Source organism: Strongylocentrotus purpuratus, unplaced genomic scaffold, assembly GCF_000002235.5.
Source record: "Strongylocentrotus purpuratus isolate Spur 01 unplaced genomic scaffold, Spur_5.0 spur5_scaffold_21, whole genome shotgun sequence".
NCBI classification, from domain to species: domain Eukaryota; kingdom Metazoa; phylum Echinodermata; class Echinoidea; order Camarodonta; family Strongylocentrotidae; genus Strongylocentrotus; species Strongylocentrotus purpuratus.
Window position 1 is genome coordinate 15,323,040 of NW_022145607.1, and position 23,032 is coordinate 15,346,071.

Genomic DNA, 23,032 nt, shown 5'->3' on the forward strand with positions numbered 1-23,032 from the left:
CAACCTTTTCTGAGTGATTCCAAAACGTTTATTTCACAATGCAATAACATGACCATAACTGGGCAATTCCACGGTAACGGAAGGACACTCAGACAAGATTTTTGAACTTCAGGTTCATACTAAAAGAAATGTTTTATTAGTATGTATTAAACTATGGGGAACAAAATGTGTTTCAGTCAAGTGGAAAGCTTCATCAACTTCACAAAGTTTGGATAAACACTAATTAGCTGGAAAAACCATGTCCATTTTTATGTCCTTCCGTTACCGAGATAATTAATATGCACATTCTTAAACTACTTAACTATAATGACAATTTTTTGGGGAGAATTAAAGGCAGTTATATAGGTATTATATCTGTACTGTTTCACATCTTATACTATTAAAACAGTTCTTTTAGTATGAACCTGAAGTTAAAAAATCTTGTCTGAGTGTCCTTCCGTTACCGTGGAATTGCCCAACTGGCCTTTATCTTCAAGTCTGATCCAACAATTTTTCAATCATGAAACTTTTTGCTGATCTTGCCCCCTCATGCAATGTGCTAACATTGTACGCATTCTATTCTCATAAATGTACATGCATAAATTTCTGAATTTTGTTTCACAGAACATACCGGTAGTCCGGTAGACATAACAGAAAAAACAATAAGAATTAAGGACTAGAGGCAGACTGGTAATGAGCATAGGGTAACAAGATAATATGCTGCATTTGCTACATATTTGAGAAGACTTAAAAGTTCGACCCTCAATAGATGAGAAACATTAATGGTAGCAAAAGGTAATGAAAAATGGTGAATATACAGTCTCATATTGTTCTACCATTTTTTTATAAACTTGCAAAATATCTGAATGTTACATCTCTAAAGAGAAAGTCGAGTTCTGGGGAGAGGTGAAAAATAATTTTGCAAGTGTGGAAATACATCAGAGTCAAAATATCCCCTGATAAGCATGGCTCTTCAAATACCTTCATATTCTAAATATGAATAGTCACAGCTTAAAAATGCTTTTATGCCAAATGTTTGTGTAGTCCCATATACATTTTTCTGTGTACACTGCTTGTTACTTTACCAAGACTTGGTCAATTTTCTCATCATTTTGATGACTCCAGAACCTTGCAGTACATATCAATACTTACATGCTACATGATCAACCTTTTCTGATCGATTCCACACGGTTTCTTTCTCAATGCAATCGCATGACCGGAACTTTATCTTTAATTTCTGATGAATTTTAGTGAACATTCTTAATGTAAGAAAACATCTTCTGTGTGAATGTTTTAGTCAGCATCTTTGGAAAGAAATGCAGCAGCCATGATATATAGATGCTAGGATCCTTTGTTGGTCATTTGCACCGATGCCGGAGGTTTGCAAGTACAATGTATCATGCAAATGTAGCTGATCTAAAGTTTTACAAGCATCTGTGATCCCTGCCAAATTACATCCATAACAATTATGCTTTGCCTCTCATTTGTTTAATTTACTGATTACAGCTCTAAGCAAAAAACTCTAAGCAATTAGTGTTAAAGCTAGTATATTGTCCTTTATCAATTAGAATCTGTATACAAAAAAATAAAACAAGGCTCACCAAAAAGTTGAAATGCGTAGGAGTTGTGCCAAGCTGTCTTTTTGGTTTACTTGTAACATTATCTATCGCCAACCCCTTAAAGTTGTTTATTTTGCTCAAGTGGTTTCTGCCTCGATTTGGAAGTAAACAAATAGGATAGACAAAAAAGTACTTTTGAACACACTTTTTAGAAAAAATTGTGTTTGAAAAAAAGACAATTTACATTAACTTCTTGCTTTCTGTCCAGGTAAATTATTTTTTGAAATATTGAATAACACATACATGTACATATATAACACATTTTGTTTCCATCCACTCTACAAACTTGTATCCTCAGCTGAAGTTCCCTGCGATAAAACTTCTCACTCAAATTGGATTACGAGTTGAAGCTGGAAATAAAACGTCTTACAGTGAAAGACTTGATTTATGTTTATTTTTACATTTATTATTGTCCTTTAATAGATTAATGACCAAGAAATCTGGAAACTGTTGAAATTTATACTGAAGAATGCACCTGCCCTCCTTTAGAACTCTGCATGATAGAGTGATTTCTCTATTCTCTTTGGCATGGAGGTGTCATGGTCTAACAGATACGTCACCAGACCATGAATCGCTTGGTTCGCGATTAAAGTCCTGTCACTGCACTGCACTGCACTAATGTCCTTTGGCAAGACATTAATCTACACTAACCACTCTCCACCCAGGTGTGGTAAATAGTTACCGTACCTGGTAGGAAATTATTCCATGAATGCTTAGAGAGCCTTTAGGCAGTGGGCCTAAAGCCAGGGTAACCTAGTACTTTGAAGGCACCTCGAACATCCCCTGCAATGGATGTGTGAGGAATAGAATATGTGTGCAACATAAATGTAACTATCAATATTATTATGATTTAGTCTGTCATCAGTTTACTGAATTGTCTCACTTCCGTCAAGACATTCTGCAGGTAAGTACTTGTATCACTGATCGCCATCAACGTGTATAAATGTACAAATAAATGTACATAAACAACCAAAAACCATCTGGGAGCTGCGCCTCATCATGATCCATTGGATGGAAAGTTAAATTCTGGCAAATATCCACTTGTACTGATGATGTCCAGTTTTTCATTGGTGCGCTTGATGTCGTCTGAGAAATGTCGCATACTGTAGCATACATCCTGCAATAAAAAAATGCAAACCATGATGCATGTTGAATTTGGACGTTGCAAAATACTAACTCAACTAAAAGTAGGTTATACTTATTTTAATCCTACATCTGTGATAGTCTTGTACATTTCCTTTCTATTAAAACAATGCCCTAGCTATGTTATGCTGAGCTTTGGTCTACTTATTTCTTCTACTCATTTTGTAGGACATTTACATTTACATCTAATTGTTTGCTTGTGCAAGAGCATCAATATGAAGCATTCAACCACAATGATGCAATTAATTGGTTCTATGACACATGCTCCTATGACAGTGGCTCAGAACTCAATTTTGAAAACCAATCAAATTCTTGAGTTCAATCCTGGACCTAATACTTTCCATCGCGTCAACCCTAAACCTAAGCTAAAAAACAATCAGGGCAAATGCCACTGTAGCTTACATTTTTGATGACCCATTAATTTTCTAGGCAGAATTGGTATTCACGGGGGGGGGGGGGGGGGGGGGGGGGGGGGGGTAGTGTTTTGAGGGTCCCATACACATATGTTACGTTATGTTCTTCTTGGAATACCAAAACAAAACTTTAATTTTCCTCTGATCCAAGTTACAGTAGAGCTATCAAATTAATAAGCGCACAATCATTAGGAATTTTAAAATATATGTAGTCTGTTACAATAAAGTACACAATAAAATACACAATGAACTTTGAACTTGCCGGCCTACCTGAAGATATTAAACCTGTTGAACATCAACAATTGATGAAATTGTCTGTCAATCAGAAGTTATTTACAGACTATTTTGATGACGTATTTGAATGCATTAGAAGCTATTGTTACTATTGTCACAATGTCAATTTGATCCCCTACATACATGTACATTGTGTGCGGGTAAGCCTGAATCCAATGACCGGGGTAATAATGTAAAGCGCCTTGAGAGGGCCTTCGGTCCTGAAAAGCGCTATATAACAACTAGCTATTATCATTATTTTTACCTGGATGACCATCTGTGACTTGGTGAGCATCTGGTTGGTGTTGCTGAACTCCTTGTGCTTGGCCTGTATGGCCTGAGCTACGGCCTCCTGGAGACTGACCTGAAGACTGATGTTGCGCTCTCGTAGCTTCCTGTGGAGGAGGGTGTCGTACCGGGGCGGGTCCAGCGGCGACACCTTGACCTGCGAGGCCGAGGAGACTGACTTGATGGATGACTGGCTGCCGATGGATGGAGAACGAGATGCTCGGTTAACTGGGAGAGGGAAACAAAGTAGTGCTGTAAGTTAGACGCTATGTTCGTGTTCGGTTCGGCAGAGTTCGGCAATTTTTCACCCGAACTTGGTTCGGTTCGGGGTTCGGTAATATAATAGCAAGCAGCGTTATAGCCACGGCAGTCGGCACTGGGCGGGCCGGCCGGCCGGGCCCGACCAGCACGAAGGACTTCTGCCCACTCCTGCTGAAAAACAGTGCTTCCGACCAGCACGAATTTCACGCTAAAAAACTGCTCTAAATGTAATTATTTGTGAAGAAAAGTACTACTTACATTAGTATTTCCGTCTTGAATTGTGTTTTATTTTCAATTTTTAAAGAATCATGTTTTCAATTTGTCAATAAATGATATTTTTTCAAGATTTTTCGAGACGATTGTTGTCTAATGTTAGAGTCATGAAAGCTGCCATTTTGAATAGCAACAAAAGGTACAAAATGACAAGTTTATTAGCTTGCAAAAACGTTAACATTTTTCTGCCGAACATCCGAACCAGGCCTTTGCGTTCGGTTCGGCTACAGCACTAAAACAAAGGAAAACGTCAGAGTAGGAATAAGAGGATTATCGAATTATATAAATCAAGGGGATGTGGTGCAATATCCTTACGTAGGATTAGAGGAAAAGAAATTTCAAATTCAGACTGCCATGGCAACTCCTTTTTTCAGGATTGTTCTCTTTTTAGTTCAAACAGTAACAATATTTAAGGACTTTCACAATCTTAGTTTAGAAGTTTTAAATAATTCTGGAGAAAAGATTTCTAAAAACGTATTGTGTCTTAATTTAATAGCCACCTATCACTGGCACTGCCATTACATGCCCCCTCCTCCTCTGTAATTGATACCTATTGTTCAGGGGAAGATGATCTATTCATTCATCCCCCCCCCCCCTGAACAATAGGTATTACGTTAGGATTGACGCCCATGATTAAATGATTGAATAAGTGGGAAAGGACAGTGTAGTGATAGCTACATGTAGTTTAACAGAGTCTGCAAATACAGACTAGCATGTATAACTAAATATAAAATGACCTGCAACCCATGACTCATGCCAGGTCATGTTATGAAACAATGAGTACTTGTACATGAGATGCTACAAAGATGTCTGACTGACATAGAGCCTCAATAAAGCTATACAACTTATTAGTTCAAAGCTCTCCAACTGGTCTTTTATAAGAACATAATATGGTGTCAGAACTTAGCAGCCAGTGTTTGTGCTGAGCAACCCAGCCTACAATATATATATATGGAGGAATCATTGAAACCAGGCCAGTTCAATCCAATTCTTTGTGATGTGAGAGATGATGAGAGGGCTTAGAGTCTAAGTGTACTGTATGTCCAGTGAATGTAGTTATGTCCATAATAGTTAGCGCTGTCGTTGTATGGATTGGAGTGCATAGTTCTGTGCCGGGCCAGTTCCAGTATAACGGGCAGTAAGCGTGACATATATGGGACATGAACATACAGAATAACTCAGTGAAAGTTAATAGTTGAGCTTAAAGTAATTGTTGCAAAGATACAAAAAGAAAAAGCTAATTGTTATGCTGTTCATGTGAGTGACTACACTAGGCTAAGAAACAAAAAGAAACAAAATGGCAAATCTCAGTCAACCTCCTCCACTCGAATTAAAGGGAAATATGTCCGAGAACTGGAGAAGATTTAAACAGAAATTCACTCTATACAATGTTGCCTCAGGAATGTCTGAAAAAGATGAAAAGTTACAAACATCAATGCTTCTACACGTGATTGGCGATGCTGCCTTGGAATTGTATAATACGTTTGTATTTGCTGAGGGTGAGAGCATGAAGCTTGAGAAAGTGTTGAACAAATATGAGGAATATTGCATACCGAAACGTAATCTAACGTATGAGAGACATAGATTTTTCACAAGATCTCAGTTAGTGCATGAGAGTGTTGATCAGTACGCAACAGAATTGCGGAGTCGTGCTCAGTCATGTGAGTTTTCCATGTTGAAAGAGAGTCTTATCCAGGACAGAATTATCTGTGGTATTTTAGACGATGGTCTAAGAGAACGTTTGTCGAGGCAAGATGATCTTACATTGGTTAAAACGTTGCAAGTATGTCGTGCGGCTGAACAAACTCGAACGCAGGCACAAGCGTTGAGTTCCGCAGGGGAAAACGCCTCAATTCCGGTAGATTCTTTCAGCAAGACTAAGAAGAAATTTCCTGGTTCAAAGTCAAAACAGTCAGAACCTCAAGGTCGTACTAAAAGTGATGCATGTAGCAGGTGCGGAAACCGACATAGCAAAGACAAATGTCCCGCACAAGGTCAAACATGCAAGAAGTGCGGTAAGCAGAATCATTTTGCTAAATGTTGTAAAACCCCAGTAGCCAAGGTCAATGAACTGCAGCACTTGGAGGTAGATTCAGAGGGTTTCATGATTTGCTCTGTTGAATCAAAAGAATCCAAGGATGAATGGATAGTTAATCTACTAGTCAATAACCAGCCGGTTGACTTCAAGGTAGATACTGGTGCTCAGGCGAATGTTCTTCCTGAGACAGTATTTCACAAATTGAAACCAAAACCAAAGCTACAAAAAGCCAAAGTGATGTTGACAGGTTATTATGAGACAGATATCCCGGTCAAAGGTCGTTGTTGTGTACAAGTTGAGTACAAAGGGATCAAACGCAATGTGCCGTGTCTAGTCATTCCTGGAAATCGTCAGCCTTTGTTAGGATTACGGACGAGTGAAGACTTGTATCTGGTGAAACGGGTGTATCATGTTGAGAAACAAACTGAACACGTAACGGATAAAAGTGTAGTTCAAGACTATCAAGATGTGTTTGTAGGTCTAGGTTGTCTTCCTGGTAAACACCACATCACATTGAGAGAGGACGCACATCCTGTTCAGCATGCATGTCGCAAAGTTCCATTTCCACTTAAAGATAAACTCAAAGACGAGTTAGATAAGATGGAACGAATGGACGTAATCACACGAGTTGATGAGCCAACTGATTGGGTTTCTTCTCTCGTGGTGGTGATGAAAAAGAACGGTCAGCTCAGGGTCTGTCTAGATCCAAGAGACCTGAACCGAGCAATCAAAAGAGAACATTATCAATTGCCATCAAGAGCTGAAATAACTGCACATTTTGCAGGAGCCAAATACTTCAGCAAGTTAGATGCATCTAGTGGTTTTTGGCAGATCCAACTAGATGACGAAAGCTCCAAGCTTTGTACGTTTATCACGCCATACGGAAGGTACAAGTTCTTGAGACTACCTTTTGGTATTTGTAGTGCTCCGGAAGTCTATCACAAGATAGTGCACCAACTGTTTGCACATATTCCGGGAGTTAACACAATGATGGATGATGTGATTGTATGGGGAACTACCCAACAGGAGCATGATGACAGATTGAGAGAGGTTCTCAGCATTGTGAGAAAAACGAATCTCAAGTTGAACAAAGACAAATGCGAGTTCAATGTCAAGAAGCTCAAATTCATTGGTGACTTCATCAGTGATCAAGGAGTTCAACCGGATCCAAACAAAGTGTCTGCTATCTTGAACATTGGGAGACCGAAATGTCGGAAAGATGTCCAACGGTTCTTGGGTATGATCAATTACCAACGGAAGTTCATTCCAGATCTGTCGACCAAGTCAGCAGCGCTGAGACATCTACTAGACAAAAAGAATGTATGGACATCGGATCATGCACAAGAGGATGCATGGAATCAGCTGAAACAAGCTCTGATACAAGAGCCAGTCCTACATTTCTATGACAGCAAGAAACCAACCAAGCTGTCAGCAGACGCATCAAAGGATGGTATTGGTGCAGTGCTACTACAGCAATATGATCAAGATTGGGTTCTGATCGCATATGCATCTAGATCAATGACTGACGCAGAGACTAGATATGCACAGATCGAGAAAGAATTGCTGGCAATCACATACGCATGTGAAAGATTCCATCAATTCATCTATGGACAACAAGTAGAAGTGGAGACTGATCACAAGCCACTTATTCCACTGTTTGTAAAGTCACTGGGTGACTGTCCCCTACGCATTCAAAGGTTACTCATCAGGGTACAGAGATATGATCTCAAGGTCTTGTACACGCCTGGAAAGTACATGTATACTGCTGATACATTGTCCAGAGCAGTAGATCCAAAGGCTGAGTTGAATGCTGAAACTGAGGAAGATATCAGAGTCTACGTAGATGCTATTGTCAAGAGCATGCCAGTTACATCGAACAAACGAAATCAGATTGTCGAAGAGACAAAGAAAGATGATCAACTGCAAGAGCTGTTAGGCATCATCAGAGATGGTTGGCCGGAAACGAAGCAGCAATGTCCAGTTAGAGTCAGGGAATACTGGAACATCAGGAGTGAACTCTCTGAAGCAGATGGCATCATCTTCAAAGGCAGCAAAATAGTGGTTCCCACTACTATGAGAAGGTTCATGCTAAACAAAATCCATGAAGGACACTTAGGCATCGAGAAGTGTAAGAAACGTGCTAGAGAAGTCATCTATTGGCCCAGAATCTACACAGACATCACTGAAATGGTCCAAAGTTGTACTTCATGCCTAATGTACAGACCAAAACAGCAAGCTGAAAGTCTACATCCTCATGACGTGCCGAACCGCCCGTGGGAAAAAGTTGCTGTTGATTTGTTCACGCTGAACAATAGAGAGTACATGGTCATCGTCGACTACTATTCACAGTTCATTGAAGTATGTACTATGACTTCTACTAGTAGCAAGGCCGTGATCAACCACATGAAAGCAGTATTTGCTCGCCATGGAACGCCATGTGAACTCATGTCGGATAATGGTCCTCAATTTGCAAGCCAAGAGTTCCAGAGCTTTGCAAAAGAATGGGATTTTCACCATTCTACATCGAGTCCATATTATCCGCAATCCAATGGCCTCGCAGAGAATGCTGTGAAGATTGTAAAAAAAACTCATATTGAAGTCACAGCACAGTGGACAGGATATCCACAGAGCTCTACAAGTCTAACGCAGTTCACCACTAGCATGCGGAAAGTCTCTGGCAGAACTCCTCTATATTCGTCAACTTCGATCAGATCTCCCCATGCTTGACAGTTTACTCGACAACCAACAGGTCAATACTCGATTGGTGAGGGGAAGAAAGGAGAATCATAAGGTGAAGCAAAAAGAGCGATTCGACAAACATGCTCGAGACTTGTCAAAGCTAAAGCCTGGAGATCATGTGATACTTCAAGACATGAAAACCAACACCTGGTCGAAACGTGGTATTGTCAGGTCTGTCCAGGATCGAAACAGACCATACCAGATCGAGACAGAAACAGGAGAGATACGTCGCAGAAACAGACGTCACCTCAGGCCAGTCCCACGTCAACAACAAGCCGAGTCTATTCCACTACCAACACATGATGACTTCGAGCTAGATGACACTGCAGAAGCTACAGAGCAACCAGCATCTGAAGAAAGCTCAACTACGTCATCAACCAGAACCAGAAGCGGACGAGTTATTAAACCGCCAGATCGCTTGAACTTGTAAATAAATGAAAGCGAACTACAGAGAAAGACTTTCGCGTTTTGTAAATAGTTTATAGTTACAGAGTTCAACTTGGACTTTAAAACATAACTGCAGGATTTCATGAGCATGATATATATTTGCATGTTATAGTTTAAAAATATAACCGGATTCAATTAGTCACTTTGATTACAAAAATCAACAGATATCACTCAACCTCAACGGAGAATTCCAGTGTCGCGAATGGCAACCTTGAAAGATATGGACTGTCGCGTAATAAGTTATATATTTGAAAGCGACAGTACTCCAGCTTTAAGGGACAGAATAATGCCCTAGTACAGTCGCGAGTGTACAGGTAGTCCACCCTGTCACTCTGTACAGTTTAAGAAGTTTTATATATGTATATGTAAACCTCTTTTAAAGAAGGGAGGTGTAGTGATAGCTACATGTAGTTTAACAGAGTCTGCAAATACAGACTAGCATGTATAACTAAATATAGAATGACCTGCAACCCATGACTCATGCCAGGTCATGTTATGAAACAATGAGTACTTGTACATGAGATGCTACAAAGATGTCTGACTGACATAGAGCCTCAATAAAGCTATACAACTTATTAGTTCAATCAAAGCTCTCCAAGTGGTCTTTTATAAGAACATAATAGACAGTCCCTTTCTGCCTGGTTATAAAAAAAATTGTCGCCTAAGGGGACATGGTGTACATTTTTTTAAAACATTAATCATTACATGCCTAATTTTTAACACTTTAATGTTTCACTCACATTCTGAAAAGTACTGTAATGTACAAGCAACCTTTGGGAGAAATTATGTGCTCACATTCCTGAGGTTCTTTGGAGTTAGGGCTTGTAATTAAAAAATGAGAACTTTCCACGAGGAATACATTGAAGCCCTAACCTGAGGCTTCCCAATGTCGGATGTGATCAAATTCAGGTGGAGTATGGATATGGTTATGATTAAAATTAGTAAAAAATTGGGCTCAATTTCTTTGCTAAGAATGATCGATATGAAAATGGTAAAAACATGGATACAAAAGTACACTAGCGCCGTAAAATGTTAGATGTGTAGACATAGCCATAGGGCTCCGAGCTCCCTCTCCTCTCCACCACTCTCATCTTGGTTTTACACTTACTCACTCAGCCCAGACTCGTCAAGTGACATGACATGCAACACATTTTCAATTCCAGCTAAACTTGTTCAGTTTAATTTTGTTTTCATTTTCATACAAACCTTTCAGCGGTGGAATGTTTGACTGTGAAGGAAATTGCTGTTGTTCTGCCCTAGCTAGATGCATTTCTTCATCTTCCTCGCTATCCGTTTCCGAAGCCTCGCCCTGGACCACGACACCTGCTTGCCGCAGCTCCTCCCCGATGGACGACTGGCTGCGGCCCGCTACAAGCTCGGCTGCTGCAGTCAGTTCGTCGTCCGAATCTGATTCGCTTGCCTCCCCAGAAACGACTCGTGTAATAGTAGACATGCTTTTTTTTTTTATATGAATGACGATAACAACAGAAAATGTAACTGCACCCGTTTAATTAGTGTGATTTACAGGAGTAGACTAGGCTTTAAAACTAAAGACACTTCATGAACAATATTATTGACCGTCCTGTTTTCCGAGCCCGAAAATGTTCCTTTCTAATTCGGACCTTGAGATGGCGCTCTTTAATTTCTCTGTGACATAATTATATCGACATACCATGGGTTTAATTTTCTGGATGCTACAATGTACGAAACGGAAGAGGGGGGGGGGGGGGGGGGGGAGGTGGTGTTTTTTCGTTCTGTTGGATGGTATGGCCACTGTGGGGCAGTCTGCTGTGGGGGCACTGGCGTACTGAGGAGGGAGGCTGGGGGGGGGGGGGCAGTTCCCCCTCTCAATAAAGTTCAAACGTAACTTACAAATGTTGCTGAACTTTTAATATGATTTTTCCTCACTATTTTGTAAATTATACTTTTTATGCGTTTCTTGGAAAAAATCAAATTCCCAAATTTACTGTCAGGCAAAACTACAACAAAAGATAAAACAAAACTTACAACAATGTTCAGAATACCACCCCCGGAGTTGGGGGGGGGGGGGGGCGGGATCAATAGTATTCACAAAACACGCAGAGGGAAACATTTACTGATAGCAAATAATGATAATTAGTATCTTTCATATTGTATGCATCTAGCCAACTTTATAGCAGACATACCTTGCTGTAAATAACATCTTTGGTCCACCAGAAGAAGAAGACAAAATTACTGGGGGGAAATGTAGTGCTTTTTTGGTTTCAAGAAAACTGCACATCTATCAACCTTTATCATGTCATATTTCTTCAAACTCGTCACGCTGAATTTCATTTATTTCTTCATTTTCTAAGTTTCCTTCATGGTAAGGCAGAATGGTATCGTGGAAATGTCATTTTTATAAACATGTTCTATAAAACACTATTGAATGAATATAATTATTTATGTTTATCATATATATATATATATATATATACTTCAATCTGTCAAAAAAAATCAAGTTCAATAAAATGCCTATTTGTCTACGCCGGTCAGTGTGTGCATGGAGAACTAACCACTGGAAAGAGAAACAGACAGAGGAGGTCGGTGCAAACCAGGCCCAAATCCAAGATTTTTAGGGGGGGGGGGCCAAATTTGAAATTATGCAAAACAAATATTGGTACGTAATGGTGACACCGACATTGGCAAAAAAAGTTTGCGGAAGGGGGGGTAGACAACAACAAAAACCCCATCACCCCACCCTTATACATGCAGGCCCCGCTAACATTTCTCGGAGGGGGTCAAGGGGTGGAGCCCCCAGAAGCTCAGGCAGTATAGACATTTAATTACTGTCCGATGAGCATATTTTGATACCTTATTAATTTGTGACGCTGGCAGGATATAAATTGGTGTGGGGTCCAGGGGACGGAGCCCCCAGAAGCTCAGGGGTCTTATACATTAAATTACTGTCAGATGAGCATATTTTTATACCTTATTTGTGACACTGGCAGCTTACAAATTGACCTGGGGTCCCGGGGGCGGAGCCCCCGGAAGCTCACGAGTTTAGGGCAATAAATTAATGTCAGATGAGCATATTATTTTGATACCCTATTTGTGACACTGGCAGGACACAAATTGGTGTTGGGTCCAGGAGGCGGAGCCCCCTGAAGCTCAGGGGTTTTAAGCATTAAATTACTGTCAGATGAGCATCCAGGTGCCTGACTTTGGGCCCTAGGTGAAATCTAGGGGCAGAGCCCCCGGAAGCTCAGGGGTTCTAAGGCATTTAATCACGGTCAGATGAGCAGATTTTGTTTTTGTTTTTTGCCCCGGATTTTGGAAAATTACGTCGTCAGATATTTCGTCCAGTGGCTTGGGGGGACGGGGAAGGAACTTCTTTTTTTGTTGCTTTCATTAGCAAAAAATAATAATCTTTCCCCCCTTTTTTGCCCCCCCCCCCCCCACCCCCTGGATTCGCCACAGGTGCAAACGTGACAAGGACAGTCTTAAGAGAAATCTGAGTTACTTCAGCATCACTTCCCAGACTTGGGATGTGACTGCTGCAAACGGAGTCTAAATGTAGACAAGCTTTAAAAGATGTCAAACGAGCAGTAAGAAAGACCAAAGGCACAACAGCACTTTTCAGGACGAACGTTAAAGGTAAAGACCAGTTATGGTCTTGCAATTGCATTGTGAAAGAAACGTTGTGGAATCGATCAGAAAAGATTGATCATCTAGCATCTAGCATCTGCAAGGTTCTGGAATCATCAAAATGATAAGAAATATGGCCCATTCTTCGTAAAGTTACAAGCACTAAACACAGAACGATGTATATGGGACTACCCTATATCTCTCACAGACCATGAGAGAAACAAATTTACCAAATATATGAATTAGTAGGCGGTTTCCCGGCAAAGTTTTTATCATCATGTATTAGTCAAAACATATTCTTTCACATGATTGGTAATGAGAGCTTCCATTTCATTTTTTGAAATTGGGGCGTTTCCAATACTGGTCTTTACCTTTAAACTTTCAGACGATACACAGGAGACTCCGCAACCAAGTAGCTCAACACTTAAAATCGAGGCGTCAGTCATCTTCATGGCATAAAGGAAAGTGTCTAAATCTTCTTAGTAATTAAAATGCATATTGCATCATCGACAAAAACGGCAACATAGAGCTAAACAAATATATTGTACTGCATTTTATGAAACTGTAGCAACCACTACAAAACGATCTCACAAAAGTCAGTTCAGTTCAGTTTATTAAGAGCATCATTTCGCAGCCTCGGCTGAATTGCATGATAATTTGCAAGTTAAAACATGTCATACTTCGTTAAAAAGTTTGTTTCAAATTATTTTTTGTTAAAATACAATATGATTAACAAACACAATGAATCTTAATCAATACTTTGTATCAGGCGCGTACACAGGGGGGGGGGTTGGGGGTTAACCCTCCCCCTTTGGTATTTTTATGTGTGTAAACCCCCTAAAACCCCCCTTTTTTCTTTTTTTTTTAATTATAAAAAAAATAAAAAAATAAAAATTATGCCCATGGCTGACCAAAAAAAGGTGACCTTACCCCCCCCCCCAACGAAAAAAAATGTCAAATTTTCAAATTTCGAGACCCCCCCCCCCCCAAAAAAAAAAAAAAAAAAAAAAAAAAAAAAATATTGAAAAAGAAAAAGAAATATTAGATTAAATGCTAAAAGATTGACAGATTAATTAAATAGATAATTTACTATGCGCATGAGTTTCATGAGACCCTACAAAACTAAATGAAATAGCAGATAAATCGAATATAAAGTCAAAACATCATTGGTGCAAACGTTTTTGATACAATGTAGCGAAAACGAAACACTACATACGACAGAGATTTTATGCAACGCAAAATGTTTGTAACAAATAGAAAAATCGGTTTGGAGTGTACACTGACCAAGATTCTACAACTCAATAATAAAATATGAACCTAATATAAAGCGCAAAATATTTTTATATTTTTATCACTTAATTGCTTTGGCCCTAGGGTTTCTGAGATTCTACCAAACAAAAGAAAACAGATTTAATTCATAATATAGCTTAATTGGAAGCTGACTGTATACTTATCATATTTTCTTTGGCATTATGCGTACCCATTAACGTTGAAAATAATAAATATAAGCACAGTTGGCTCAATGGTAGAGCAGAGATCTTGTTACCGGGATGTCCCGGGTTCGAAACCCAATTCGATGCGCTATGGTGCCCTTTGGTAAGACATGAATTCTCATTACCAAGTCCCCGGAGAGGACTTAAAGCCGTCGGTCCCCTGGTTGCTTACCTAAGAGCATACACATGCTTTCTTAGCCGTCAGGTAAAACAATCTAATGAAATATAAACAATAAAATCCCTCAAAAACGAATAGAGGGTGGGGTTGGGTTGGGGTTGGGGTTGGGGTGGGGATGGGGGTGGGGGACGGGGTGGATGGGACACGGGGATCAGAGTTCTCCCTTTAACCCGCCAGGTCCTGTAGCTGTATCACGTGACCCATCCACAAGACCGTCTGGCGTCTCTCCATCTTGAACAGCGCCCTCCCGTTGTGCCTTGGCTTTTTCTGAAGCTGCGTTTGACGTCTCTGAAGAACCAATATCGATGTCTTCACTGGATGATTTTGTGCCTGTCGAAGAATCCACAGTGGATGCGTCTGTTTCCTCCTATCGCTTTGTACTGTCAATGCTGGCTTGGATCCTGGTACTGCGTGCTTCGCAAAATATTTCTTATGAAACTCCATTTGTCTGCAAACGCAAATTTAATAAATACGTTATAGTTTGCTGTGAATAATAACAATTGATAATGATGATGATGACTATTGCAGTAATCTCATTTCAAGTCAATTGCTGAACCTGTTTCCAGTGGCGATTATCGAGGTTTTGGGGGGAAAGAGGGAGCTTGAGTCCCCTCTTCCCAAAAAAATTGGGAAGAAAAACAAAATTCAAAATTTGCAAGGGGTAAGGTTGTTATTTTTGGCAAAAATACTCATATTCTCTAATTGGGTTCCGGTTTGGTGTCTTGAGGTTTTCAGGCATCCTAAAGGTGACCTCGATGTTTCAGAAAAATGGCAATGAATTTGATTTTGGGGTCATTATTCGAAATATGCTGACGTCTGAAAACACTTGTCATGTCATCGTTTTTGCGAAAACCGAAAGTTCTTTACTAAGGTTTATGTTTCGGATTCAGGCGTTTTTGGACAAAACAAGAATGTGTTCAATAAAAATGGCAATAAAATGAATTTCTCAAAAATTGTTTTGACATACCCGATCGCGAATTAAGATATCAAAAGTGAAAAGGTTAGGCTGCACCTACCAAAGGTCCTCCTAGAATTTCGCGAAAACTCGAAATATGACATTTTGCACAAACCCACATGCACGCACGCGCACACGCACACGCATACACACACACGCGCGCGCGCGCTTACCCACCTCATGTATTCGGATTTGTTGGAAACCTGAAAAATAAGTATATCGGGGATCATCGTTGATATACCACACGCGCAAGGTAAGGGAATACGTTGGAAAACTCACTGACTGTATATGTCATCTACAGCTATCCAGTTGTTTGCTATCCACTTGACTCCACGCTTTACTTTACATCCACCATGTAGAGAATATTTATCCTGTGCCCCTAGCCAACCTGAAAATGTCACATATATATTTGTTTTAATATATAAAGAGAAGTTAGGATGTTATGCGACGGAGAAGATGAAAGTGACACAAGACAGAATAAAAAAAAATTCTGTTCAGACGCTATAGTCAAACGAAATTTCGCCAATTGGCTATTGTTTTATTGGGTAGGAAAGTCTTTTCTGAGGGCTTTTGATTTTATTGCCATTTTTGTAAGGAATATCGTTTTCAAAATGTGTAATGACATCTAGCAGTTCCCTTCCTAGAATTGTACAACAGATATACCCACTGGCGTACTGATGGGGGGGGGGGGGCAGTCGACCCCCAAATAGATTTAGGAGGGGGAGGGGGGAACAGTGCCTCCAATTTTTCAGGTACCTCCAAAAAGCCCATTATTACATAGGACAAGTGCCCCTTTTCTTTTCTAATAATTGTCCGCTCCCTCTCTTTTCATTTCTGGTGACTACGTCTTTTCAGGTGCGAGAAATTTCCTTTTTAACCTCTGATATTTTGGTCCTTTTTTTAATTTGACACGTACCTCTTTTCCTTTTTAATTAGTGTACTTTTTCCTTCTTAATAATAACCCTCTTCCCTTTATCTTAAATGCTACTTTCCAACTTTGATAAGAGCCTCTTTTACTTTGACACGTGCCCCTTTTCCTTTTTAATAAGTGCCATATTTCCTCCGGATAAGAGCCCCTTTTCCTTTTTCATATGAGCCCCTCCCTCTTTTCAAAATGCCCTTTTTTAACATCGGATAAATGCACCTATTAAAATTTGATAGCTACCTCTTCCCTTCAACATTATGATATTCCCCATTTAAATTCTCACATGTGCCTTTTTTCATCTCTGTTCCCTTTAAGGTGCAAGAAGTGCCAATTTTATCTCTGATAATTGCCTTTTTACTTCGATACGAGCACCTACTCTTTTCTAATAACTGTCCTTTTCCCTTTTGATAAGTGCCTACTTTCTTTTCCCCATAACACGCACTCCTAATTTAAGACGATTTAGAGCCCCTTTTCTACCTAAAGCTCACTCGCTACGCTCGCTCGCATTTACAAACGTTGTAATTTTGTTACTTATAAAAGAGCTTTTTAGTCTTTCTTGATTATATTGTGCTAAATACTCATCAGGGTTTTTTTTTTTTTTTGTCTTCTTTATAAGATGTAATTTTTCGCACTGGGACCTCACAAATCTTAAATTATTTGCTCGGTCGCTTCGCTCGATCGAAAATTAATATTCAGACCATTACACCCAAATGCAAATTGTTTTGCTTAATTATTAGCAGTATCTTGTACCAGGTAAAGAAACAAATATTGATACCAATACTGGTAATGTAATCACCATCATGACGATGGAGGGGTATATATACCAATGTCTCCCTATTTAAGAAGACGCTCCGCTGCCCCTGCATTATGCTAATTGGTGGTGATGCAGATTTGATGAGTTCTGACCCCAACAAAGTTTTCGCTCATTAAGCCACTGGAAATACCTGTTTCCGGGTCGACTAGGTGATTATACCACATGACAGTCTTGCCCTTGGCAGGGTGTATTACCATATTGGCATCATGACAATGGTTCTTCAGATCTGTCGTGGTTGGCTCATTTTCAGCGGCAACCTGAATGAATTATAAACGTTAGAAAGTTTTACTAGTGAATCATTATTGTCAATTGCTTCAAAGTACATGTCAAGCACTTTCTAACGTGTCTCATCATAAGAATAATAAATGTTCTTATATGTTTTCGGGAATTTAACTCTGCTACAAATCGAAACTAATATGAAACCCAAAAGTGGAATGAACAAGAAAAAGGGTATACCTCAGCCTTGAGTGGTTGCAAAAATACATGCTAGTTAATATGTAAAGCTGTCTTCAGTCAATACAATGAAAGATTTCACGAGCTGCAGGTTTTTTTCCAAAGCTGAAGACAGGCTTATGCTGAAAAAACTACGTATCACGCTAACGGCTTTATCATCAGGACTGATCACGATGCTTCAATTCCGCAACTCTAATCAAGGGCAACTGGGTACATTATAATGCACAATAGTGGACTAGAAACAGCATCTAGCCTCTACATTATTGCAGATGCAAGTTCTTGATGCATGAAAACCAGGGCATGGTGTGAAGTTTCGGGTTTGATGTTCATGGTTCTGTTTGTTATAAACTTGTAATTCACAATGATCTGAACTACTAAAGGAGTGGCATAAAATTTTCTGTCAGTAAATGTGTAATAGATTTGTGGCAGTTGATATCAATAATTAAGTCTTATGACACAGGCCCCTTAGCCCCGTCTCATTAACAGTTGATATCAATTGCAAATATGCACAAAAGAGATTGGAGACTGCAAACTTGCGATTGATTGAAGGACTTGCGATTGATTCGGATCAATCGTAACTCTTCATAACACGGGACCCAGGTCTTTACCTCAGCGCTGTATGTTGCATTATCAGCATATGGAAATGCTGTCTCACCCCCTTCCTCGACGTCATTCAAATATGTCATGATGGTGATGTACCTAAAAAAAAGGTATTGAAGTTAGTTCAAATTCAATCTAGGAACAAATACCTGTGAGAAGACATATCGTATATACAACAATCTTAAGCACTCTCATTTTGGTCATATTAAAAAACTAATTATTATACTTTTATCTTTTCTACTAACAGTAGCTACCATATTTAAATATTCCATCATCATTATGTCTATGTTCCTCTGATTTTACGATATTTAACTTAAATTTATCTCATTTGAAAACTATATTAGCATTGTACATTGAAAAAAGCGTTTGACTGACACCTTTTCCAGCAAGCGATACCACCAGAGGTCACATTTACATGTTTACACTACAATTGACATTTAAACTGACTTCAGTTTTGGCAAGGGTGAAGTATATGTAATCATATTGGCACGCCTTTAGGGAAACAAATAAATATATGCGACACTTTCAAAAAATATATTTCACTCAAATGTATATATTCGACAATTTCAGAAAATATTTGACAAGTTTTATTTGACAAGAATTTTATTCGACATAAATTTCATTCGACACATTGTTCGTCAAAAATTGTATTTGTCAACAATTTATTCGACAAAAATTTATTCAACAAAATTTCATTCGACAAAAATTTCATTCGACACAAATTTCATTCGACAAAAAATTGTATTCGACAAAAATTTCATTCGACAAAAATTTCATTCGACACAAATTTTATTCGACACAATTTTATTCGACACAAATTTCATTCGACAAAAATTTTATTCGACACAAATTTTATTCGACAAAATTTCATTCGACAAAATCTTATTTGGCACATTTTGTTTTGTTCTACAAAAATATTATTCCAAGGAATTATTTTACTTTTTATTCGACAATAAAGGTATTCAATGAAAAAGATGTATTCAACAAAGGAGCTATTCGGCGTTCCATACATAATGCATGCCACGAAAAAGTATTCGTCTCAAAAATTTCATTCGACACAAATTTTATTCGACACAAATTTTATTCAACCAGAAATACATGCGATACTTTACACAACCACCTGAACCGTGCAGTAGTACACACGCGCGCAACAGGTAGTCTGCAAGCACAGACCCTAATTTAACACTTTATTAACAAATAATTGTGTCTTGAGAGAAGCCTAGCCCAGCTACCTACTGGGTGTGTCAGGAGAAGCTATAGTACATGGCCTATGGTAGTCTTATAGTGCAGCCTCTCTTTTAAGACTGACCAGGATTTGTGCCTGCAAACTACACAACAGGCGCGTTTACAGTACGAAGACTAGGAAGGCCTATAGCCTCTGGTCGGACCCACGCACCGGCATGTAGGTAGTCTAGGCATGCAGCGCGGCTACATAGCTACATGTAGCTGTGCTAGCTGGCTCAGACAGGCCATCAATTTATCCTATACTTTTGTTTTGTTGATGTTATATAACATTATACACTGTATGTACTTTTAATAAATTGTCCGGGGCTTTTGTATCTTCTCCTTTGTTGTGCAAGTTTGAACAATAAAGTGATGTTTAAAAAAGAAATGTTTTTATTATTTCTAGTTCCTAACTATACAGTCAACTATGGTGGCCCTGAAGGGACATCGCGAATAGACTAAATTGTGAAAAATATGCGATAAAATTCACGATATCGTCAATTTTATCGCATATTTTTCACACGAAGAAATTCACGAAATTGACGATATCGTGAACTTTATCGTGAACTTTTCACGATGAAATTGACGATATCGTGAATTTTATCGTGAAAAGTTCACGATATAAAGTTCACGATATCGTCAAGTTTATCGTGTACTCTCCTGACGGGCGCTTCGTAAACAAAACCAGCCCTAGCTGGGGGAGACAGAGAGAAGGAAAAAAGGGAAAGGGAAAGAGAAGATAAAAGGAAAGAAAGAATAATAAGAAGAAAAAGAGGAAACGGGGGGGGGGCGAAGGGCTCTTGCCTCCTCCTCACTCCCCCCCCCCCCCCCTCCCCGCCAAAAAATAAATCAGAGAGAGAGAGAGAAGGGAAAGGGAAAGGGAAAGAGAAGATAAAAGGAAAGAAAGAAGAGGAGAAGAAGAAAAGAGGAAAACGGGGGAAGGGCGAAGGACTCTTGCCCCCCCCTCCCCCCCCCCCCCACCAAAAATAAATCGGAGAGAGAGAGAGAAGGGAAAGGGAAAGGAAAGAGAAGATAAAAGAAAGAAAGAAGAGGAAGAAGAAGAAAAGAGGGAAACGGGGGCAAAGGGCTTTTGCCTCGTCCCCCCGCCCCCCGCCAAAAAATAAATAAGAGAGAGAGAGAGAAGGAAAGGGAAAGAGAAGAAAGAAAGAGAAAAACGAAAAAGAGGAGAATAGGAAAGAAAGGAAAGAAAGAAAAGAAAGGAGGCAAGAGCCCTTCGCCCCTGTTTCCCTCTTTTCTTATTCTTTTTCCTCTTCTTTCTTTCCTTTTATATTTTCTTTCCCTCTCCCTTCTCTTTCCCTTTATGGCGGGAGGGGGGGGGGGAGGTAAGAGCCTTTCGCCCTTCCCCCGTTTCCTCTTTCCGTCTTCTTCTTTCTTTCCTTTTATATTTTCTTTCCCTTTCCCTTTCCCTTCTCTCTATCTCTCTCTCTCTCCTATTTATTTGTTGGTGCGGGAGGGGGAGGAGGCAAGAGCCCCTCTTTTCTTCTTATTCTTCTTCCTTTCCTTTTTTATTCTCTTTCCCTTTCCCTTCTCTCTCTCTCTCTCTCTCTTATTTATTTTTTTGGGCGGGGGGATGCAAGAGCCCTTCGCCCCCGTTTCGCTCTTTTCTTCTTCTTCTTCCTCTTCTTTCTTTCCTTTTATCTTCTCTTTCCCTTTCCCTTTCCCTTCTCTCTCTTATTTATTTTTGGCGGGGGGGGGGGGGGGGAGAGGCAAGAGCCCTTCGCCCTTCCCCTGTTTCCCTCTTATTCCTCTTCTTTCTTTCCCTTTCCCTTCTCTCTCTCTCTCTCTTATTTATTTTTTTTTGGCGGGGGGGGGGGAGGTAGAGGGCCTTTCGCCCTTCCCCCGTTTCCCTCTTTCCTTCTTCCTCTTCTTTCTTTTCCTTTTATATTTTCTTTCCCTTTCCTTTCCCTTCTCTCTCTCCTTATTTATTTTTTGGGCGGGGGGGGGGGGGGAGTGAGGAGAGGCAAGAGCCCTTCGCCCCCCCCCCCGTTTCCCTCTTTTCTTCTTATTATTCATTCTTTCCTTTTATCTTCTCTTTCCCTTTCCCTTTTTTTCCTTCTCTCTGTCTCCCCCAGCTAGGGCTGGTTTTGTTTACGAAGCGCCCGTCAGGAGAGTACACGATAGAGTACACGATAGAGTACACGATAAAATTGACGATATCGTGAACTTTATATCGTGAACTTTTCACGATAAAATTCACGATATCGTCAATTTCATCGTGAAAAGTTCACGATAAAGTTCACGATATCGTCAATTTCGTGAATTTCTTCGTGAAAAATATGCGATAAAATTGACGATATCGTGAATTTTATCGCATATTTTTCGCGATTTAGTCTATTCGCGATGTCCCTTCAGGGCCACATAGTCAACAGCTCTACATACACATGTGTATATAAGACGCACGTGCGGGTGTTAAAGTGACACACTGGTTATTGAATCTACAGACCTACTTTTGTGGGGGGGGGGGGGGGGGGGGGGATTGTGCACATACTGCACCCCTATTAAAACGGATGAATATTTTTAATGTTAATGCAGCTCGGTCAATTCATGTTCCACAAACATAACAACTTGCCACCTGTCTATGATGACCTTTTTATACAGAACTCTTCTATGGCAAAATGAAAGTATAGCTCAGACTTTCTTACAAAAACGGAAAGCCTTCAATTGGCCTATATGTTATGGAGTCATGTTCCACCTGATATAAATTGTTCATCATTGTATTCATTGAGGCTAAGTTAAGGTTATTCCTGATACTCAAGTAAGGCCATCATTATTTTTTTAAACATTCACGGAAGCACTCTCCCCCCCCCCCCCCGTCTTTGATATTTTCTCCTCGCTTCTTTCTCGTTATTGGTACCACCTCATTATTTGACTTTATATTTACCTTTGATTGTATAATTTGTTATTATTATTGGGGGGGGGGTGGGGTAGTCCGACTACCCTTTCTACCTTTGCTGATTTGTTTCTATTTCAACATAACTTAAGTAGAGTCGTTCTATTGCATGTATGTATTTGATTTAATGTATTTTCCTATGTTTGGCATTTGTGGAGAAATACATTGAATTGCATTGAAGTTCAATGGCCTGCTTTCAAAAGAGTATGTATACAGTATATGTATGAGTATATATACCTATTTCTTAATTATTATTAACAGTGGGTAGGATTGTTTGCATGAGGATGATGAGAAGAGGGAGGGCATAGTGATGTAGACTGGAATTGAATGGATAGGGGATAGTGGTGGCGGTGGGGTGGCGTTATTGGAATATAAAGGAGTGTATATTACCTACTTCGTT

The 23,032-nt window shown here is 39.7% G+C and overlaps 2 protein-coding genes across 2 annotated transcripts; both read right to left on the reverse strand.

Annotated features, from left to right (window-relative positions):
- Positions 1-1,618: 1,618 nt before the first annotated feature.
- LOC115918055 (biogenesis of lysosome-related organelles complex 1 subunit 3-like) lies at positions 1,619-11,088 on the reverse strand. Its single transcript, XM_030995138.1, has 3 exons — positions 10,680-11,088; positions 3,693-3,943; positions 1,619-2,715 (listed from the first exon to the last, which is right to left on the reverse strand). Exons 1-3 carry the CDS (start codon positions 10,924-10,926, stop codon positions 2,596-2,598), a joined length of 618 nt encoding a protein of 205 aa, XP_030850998.1. The 5' UTR covers positions 10,927-11,088; the 3' UTR covers positions 1,619-2,595.
- A 3,827-nt stretch (positions 11,089-14,915) lies between these two features.
- On the reverse strand, positions 14,916-18,596 carry LOC115918911 (transmembrane prolyl 4-hydroxylase-like; the record flags this gene model as incomplete). Its single annotated transcript, XM_030994173.1, is given in 4 exon segments — positions 14,916-15,198; positions 15,985-16,093; positions 17,575-17,701; positions 18,506-18,596. Coding segments are annotated over 4 exon segments (610 nt in total), but the record flags the coding sequence as incomplete, so codon positions are not given.
- Between the last annotated feature and the right edge of the window lie 4,436 nt (positions 18,597-23,032).